At 39.0% G+C, this 7,155-nt stretch overlaps 1 protein-coding gene across 1 annotated transcript; it reads right to left on the bottom strand.

Annotated features, from left to right (window-relative positions):
* Positions 1-614: 614 nt before the first annotated feature.
* On the bottom strand, positions 615-1,142 carry LOC130189846 (octapeptide-repeat protein T2-like). The gene has a single exon (XM_056408816.1). The coding sequence runs from the start codon at positions 1,140-1,142 to the stop codon at positions 615-617; it is 528 nt and encodes a 175-aa protein (XP_056264791.1).
* Between the last annotated feature and the right edge of the window lie 6,013 nt (positions 1,143-7,155).

Below are 7,155 nucleotides of genomic sequence, written 5' to 3'. Positions count from 1 at the left end.
AAACTAAATTCAGTCATTACAGACAAGCATACAGTAACAAATAAGCATTTGCATCATGTCATATCCAGCAGGATAGACATTAACAACATATGTTAAGACACTTTATCCCCGTTTAATTCAATGATGACAGTAACCGTGTCAGTCTTCATGATGCAATATCAATTTAAGCAGATTCATTTTAATACATTTAGCATGTTTAATGATTATCGTCAATAATGCATGAATACAAAATGTTATGAAATGAAGAAAAATAAGCACCCTAATTCGATGTCATTACACTATAAAACCATTTCGTGAAGCCTGCATGACAGCCCTTTATTTAAGTCCATATACATTTCCTGGAAATAATTGTTACACTATAGGGAAAACAAAATATTGTTATATTTTTTTATTGGTAAAAATATATTTGAAGCATGGCCTAAGACAAAGATAATGCTGCAGGTTTCAATACCATCATACATAACTGCTAACATATTTCCAGGGTAATGTTATGAGAACATTTTAATTGCCAACAAAATTAATACTCAATACTTTAGTCAATAATGAAGGCACTTTTCAAAGCTTTTTCAAAACCTATCATACAGTCTACATCCATTTGCATCAATACGCTTTATCTATTCTATATCCTTGCAGTAATTCACAACATGGTCAGTAGTTGTGGCTCTTTTCTTATCAGAGGCCATCTTGGCCCTCCTCTCTCGGCCCTCCTCTCGTGACCGTTCTCTCTCGGCCCTCTTCGCTTGGCCCTTCTCTCTCGGCCCTCCTCTCTCGGCCCTCTTCGCTCGGCCCTTCTCTCTCGGCCCTCCTCTCTCGGCCCTCTTCGCTCGGCCCTTCTCTCTCGGCCCTCCTCTCTCGACCATCCTCTCTCGGCCCTCCTCTCTCGGCCCTCCTCTCTCGGCCCTCTTCGCTCGGCCCTTCTCTCTCGGCCCTCCTCTCTCGGCCCTCCTCTCGTGACCGTCCTCTCTCGGCCCTCTTCTCTCGGCCCTCTTCGTTTGGCCCTTCTCTCTCGGCCCTTCTCTCTCGGCCCTCCTCTCTCGACCATCCTCTCTCGGCCCTCCTCTCTCGGCCCTCTTCGCTCGGCCCTTCTCTCTCGGCCCTCCTCTCTCGGCCCTCTTCTCGTGACCGTCCTCTGTGTTATACATATGACATCATACAGAAACCAAGCCATCGTGAATAACCCTTGGGAGATAAATATGGCTAATTTGAATAATTATTCATTATATTATTCAATCGGTTTCACCTTTTGTTGAATTTACATGAATGCATACAGTATACTTGATACTGTTGTTCATATAAATGCAAACAAATGCACATTGTTAGCAGTTCATTAATTCAACCTTCCACTTTGCAGCAGAGATTACAGTCACTGCTTGCCTTGTTGTTCCCGCCTCTCAGTTTGTGTACTCACATTTGGATGCCCATATGTATCTAATAAAGAATTGTTGACAAGCTGAGAGCAGAGACCAGCGCAGGAGCTGGCACATGATGATAATTGTAATGTAGGGTGGAGTTTGAAGAGTGTCCTAAGATGATGTTTGCCTTGGGAAATAGATTTCATAGTGGAGAAAATGACTTATTGTTCACAAACAAGGGAGCTGTCTGAGGTTGGTTATGAAGAAAGTGAGATTCAGCTGATGTCACATGGATGTCCATGACCAGAAGGGGTCATTGCTGCAAAACTATGCTTCTTTGTGATTTTCTGGCTTCTGGATGTTTCTCTCTAATCTTCTCCCATCTGATCACAAAGGTGCGTATGACAATAACTAGACCGTTACGTTATGGTGCAGATGTCGTACAGAGATCAACGATTGCAGCATGACATTAAACCCTGTCATCATGCTCAAGGAAGACTTGGCGAGTGATTAACTCAATCATTAACAAATCCAACGACAAGTCTCGTATCTCGGATGTATTTTATGTTCATGGAAAAAAGGAAGTTGACCTTAAAAAGATTGCAGATGGGTTCTGTGAATATTTCGCTACCATAGGTGTGAAATATGCAGACCAAATTGGATGCTCTGATCACTCGTTTGCTGAGTATCTTGGTCAATCGTCCACAATTCAATCGATGTTTCTTAATCCTGTCGACCCAGATGAAATTTCTAAACTAATAAACAGCTTTAAGCCAAAGAAAAGCGCCGGTCACGACGGTATCAGCATGAATCTAGTCAAACAACTTGGTCAATCGTTGGCCACTCCTTTATCACATCTTGTAAACAAATCATTATCGGAGGGAGTTTTTCCTGATGATATGAAGATCGCTGAAGTGATCCCCATTTACAAAGCCAAAGAAAAGCATTACTTTACTAACTATCGTCCAATATCTCTGTTGCCAAGCTTTTCCAAAATTTTGGAAAAGGTCGTTCATAAACGACTGTACAGCTTTGTTGCAAAGCATAACTTGCTATACGGAAGCCAATACGGTTTTCGACCAAAGCACTCGACTGAGAACGCGGTCACTGAGCTTCTGTTTGACACCTACACTGCACTTGAACACGGAGAGAACACTCTGGCATTATTCCTGGACCTTTCTAAAGCTTTTGACACGATCGATCAATCAATACTTTAAAAAAAACTGAGCCATTATGGTCTTAGAGGTACGGCACTCGAGTGGTTTAAAAGTTATCTTCGTGGTCGAAAACAATATGTTAACTACAAGGGGTTCAAATCAAAATCATATGACATAACTTGTGGAGTACCACAGGGTTCTGTATTAGGACCCCTGCTATTTATATTGTACACAAATGACCTTCCAAAAGTCTTAAAACGTGTTAAAAGCATCCTCTTTGCTGACGACACAACTATCTATATTTCATCGATAACTTATATCGAACTGCAAATGAAGAGCTAAAAATCGTATCAGATTGGTTCAAAGCTAACAAGTTATCTCTAAATGTACAGAAAACTAATTATATGCTAATAAATAAATCAAATAATCTTCCAGATCAAGATGTTAGGCTTGAGATTGACGTGGCTAATGTCGAAAAAGTCCAGTGCACCAAGTTCCTTGGTGTCTATATTGACGACAATTTGCGCTGGCATCAACATATTGACAGTTGTCGGAAGCGTATGCGAAGCGGCACATTTGCCCTGCGCTCCGCAAAAAACATACTTTCAACAGAAAATCTGCGTTTATTGTACCACAGCCTTGTCCATCCGCACCTCTTGTATTGTAATATGCTCTGGGGATCTGCAGCTAAAACTCAAGTTAAATGTATCGAGATTTTACAAAAAAGGGCTGTGCGGATCATCTGCAACGTGAAGAACAACGAACATACTGAGCCGCTTTTTAAGCGATTGGGAATTCTCAGATTTAACAATCTACATTTGTGTCAGACAGGAATTTTTATCTACAGATTTATGAACAATAATCTGCCCCACAATCTGTTACGTATGTTCACAAGGAACACAAATGTCTACAACCATAACACGCGGCTGCCTGGTGGCATACATATAAATAAACATACAGTCGACATTGTATTTAAAAGCTTCATCTGTAGAGGTCCAAAGCTCTGGAGACAAATTCCGGACGAGGTCAAATCAGCATCCACCACCAAGGCATTTGGTTCTCGCCTTAAACGCCATCTCACTTCATTTTGAAAGTTATTAATATTGATATACAGCCTGGTGGCACAGTACAATAGAGGAAAGATATTTAAAATAAAATGTATATAGATAATTTGATGTTCGTGATATTATTTTTTTTCTAAGTTATCAGTAGTTCACATTTGCCTTTTATTATTATTTTTACAATATCTCTTTCTTTTTGGTTTTCTTTTGGTTTTCTTTTTCTTTTTCCTGTTCTGTTTTTTGTTGTTGTTGTTGTTGTTGCTTGTACGACATTTTATGTTTTGATCCATATGTGTGTGTGTACTGTCTGTGTGCCTGTAGTAGTTGGGAGAGGGGGGTTAAAGGGTTCAGGGCGGGGCTAAAGGGTTCGGGGCGGGGCCGTCCAACTCCTCATCTCAGAGGAGCTTACAGACCTCGGTCTTTGGACGGTCCTCCATTCGTAAATTTTTTGTTGTTCTTAATGTCTGTCAGTATGTACACGTTATGTATGTACCGATGGAAAATAAATTACTTACTTACCCTGTCATCATGTTTGCTACAGGCGTTCCATGATGCACTCATGTGCTGTGCCACTGCTATCTTATTTCAATGATTGACTATTCGATTAACTATAACATGCCTTTATAGCCATGACTTTACGCTTTGTCTTGATTTTGATATTATTTTCAATAGATACATTTTAATTGAGAAATCAATGAGTCCGATTTTTTAGATAACAATCCAATATCTATTTAAACCATAAGGATTCATAAATACTCAGACATTCACACTTCTGCATGAGCCAGTTTGGCCCTTTGTGTACAGCAGTTTGGCATTATGGATCTTCTAATTTCATATGCAGTGATTATTACAGCAGGGAATGCTGGGAATAGTTTTGATTGGAGCCTGCGGAGTAAATGAATTGTCCTGAAACCACACAACTGTCTCTGGGCGAGAATGAATTAGACTGATTGAACACCTCAATAAGAGGGAGTACGACTACACACACACACACACACACACACACACACACACACACACAGGGAAGCGCTCCTTCCGTCACTCAAACACTTGCACACAAGCGCAGTCTCCATCATACACACAAACACGATCAATTTACACATCAGGCATTGTATTGATCTGGCTATTTGCTGCCCAAGTCCCCTGCCATGGCCTTTCAATTAAGACGGGAAAGAAGAGACAGAGAAAGACGGACTGAAATATAGATGAGACAAAAAACGATAAATAAAATGATCAACCTGTTTACTTTTTCATCAAAAGTTAGGAAGAGATATTTTAATTGCATTCATTCTGTAATAGGCACTAAATATATGTTTGGATGCTTGTCCAGGGATGTCTGGGGTGTTGGTGAACTTTTAAAAGTGTGCCTATTTAATGCTATTGATTAGTATGCCAAGTTTGCGAAATGAAAGCATCAGCTAAGGATTGTGTTGTTTCTAAACTGCCTCTGGAGAAAGAAGGGGTAGAGGCATATAGACTGAAAATGGCAACTTAATTTATAAAGAACCATATTGATATACTTTGTGCTGTGATTTGTATCGTAATGTAGTTTTCTTTTAAATAATTTCATCATGTTGTCAAAGCTATTTCTCTCTGCATCTGATATCATGTGATGTGCTGATATCCGGTGAATTCTCCGTATAGAGTACCTTGTGTATTGGTATATTTTGTGCCCAGATCAAGAGCCTGTGAGGTCAGCATTGATATTACAAAGTAATCTACAATGTGCATTGACAGGGAAAGGCAGATGAAAGTCTGTGGCAAAAGTAGAGCCAGATTTTTTTTTTTAAAGCAGAACAACCTACATTTGAGTTGTTTGACACACTCATACGAGTCTTCCAACGGGGTCCAATTCTGTTGTGCGAAAAATGTGCATGTAAATATATTGATATAGTCTTACCTTTCACTCAATGGATATATACACTGTGTTACTGTTAAGAAGCACAATTCACCCAGAGCATTTTGACAGTCCTGTTTAGTTTGAACATTGTCCAATGTGTTTCAGGCATTATGGTTTTTTGATGCGGTCAATTACTTGTTCTCTTCCGCTGACCACTTAGAAATCCCCGGTCAGAAAAATATGTGCACACACACTTTTACTCCCACAAGCATACACAATACAATCTATTCTGAGGCTTTCAAAATTAAAACTAATAAATAAACCAGATACATTTCTTGGGGGTGCTATGGCTTTGCTACGGGTAGCTAACAGCACCCTCAAGCTCCTCCCCTATCAAGGCTGTCCGTCAGTGTTAGAAAAATACCTAATTGTGTGTTTGTTGGCTTGTTTAACATTATAACAGCATGATACAAATATGATTCGTATATATCTGACTTCATGAACATCATAAACCATTACAATAACAAACAGCTGTGTGCATCACTATTTAGTATCCACTGGAAATAGTTTCTGTTTTGAGCTTCTTGCTCTTTGTAAATGCTGAGCATGTGTTGATAAGCTTTGCTTGGATTGTGTCAATATTGTTTTTCTTAATTTTCTCAGGATCAAGGCAGAATCATCTAACTATAAGATGAAAACAGACACCTTTTTTTTCTCAATGACCATAGCATAAACTTTCTCCGCCAACTCTCCTTATTAACGCGAACATTTAAACTCATATGAGGTTGACCACATGTAGGCTGTGACTTTGACACTTCAGGGATTAACTTGAGAATTAACTCTGAAAGTTAATTGCTGATTAATAAAGTGATGCTGCTCATTAAAAGGTGACACTTCCTTCCATCCCACAGAGCTACACACAGTGCACACAAATGTAACTGTTGCCTGAACCAATGGACTTATTTTGGTCGTCAGTGGAAGTAATCACGATGTCCTGGAATATAGTGGTTATATGTAATCAAAATGTCTAAAGAATAATACTTCAAAGCTCAGGCACAAATCTGTCATATATGTTTAGACATAGTTTCACCTGTTAATCACAACACATTTTCCTGAGTAGACTTAGTATTAGTGGCTCATACTGTGAACTAAAATTTTGAGAACAAAAAGAAGCCATATACACAAATCCCTGCTCTATTAAGTCCTTTTTTAAAATCTGATTGAGCTCCATGAAATCCTCTATAATATGAAACAAGACTCTCTGCATGTTCAAAGAACAACTGAGTTACACTTCAATAAATTACATAATTAATATATTTAATTGCAAGACAATAATGGAAGAAAATATGTCATGTTTAATACCAACCATACATCATACATCGTATATATCTATGATATGTATGCTTATACATATAACAGCTGTTGTTAAATTATAATGTCTAAAACCAAACTAAACATTGTTGTGCGGATATGTGGGCACTTGCGCCACTTGGGTTGACCATGGCGCTGTTGTTTTACTGTTTTAAATGTCAACGTTGACAAATCGGATGAGATGTATTTAGCGAGACCAGTCTTCACCAAACAAGCGTGAGGTGCAAAATAATCGCCTTATGTATACTGGAGAAAAATTGTACAAGTGGACATCCAGGCATTAACACATAATGAAACAAAAAATGCTGTTTAAGGTTTTTCCTGCTATTAAACACTTAGGTGCACCGCCAATGTAGAGAATAACCGGATGACAC

Source organism: Pseudoliparis swirei, chromosome 24, assembly GCF_029220125.1.
Source record: "Pseudoliparis swirei isolate HS2019 ecotype Mariana Trench chromosome 24, NWPU_hadal_v1, whole genome shotgun sequence".
NCBI lineage: Eukaryota > Metazoa > Chordata > Actinopteri > Perciformes > Liparidae > Pseudoliparis > Pseudoliparis swirei.
Note: the sequence above shows the minus strand (reverse complement) of the source record. Positions and strands in the feature narration are given on the sequence as shown.

Coding starts and splice junctions, on each gene's coding strand:
- LOC130189846 (XM_056408816.1), bottom strand. CDS start 1,142: ATGTATAACACAGAGGACGGTCACGAGAAGAGGGCCGAGAGAGGAGGG.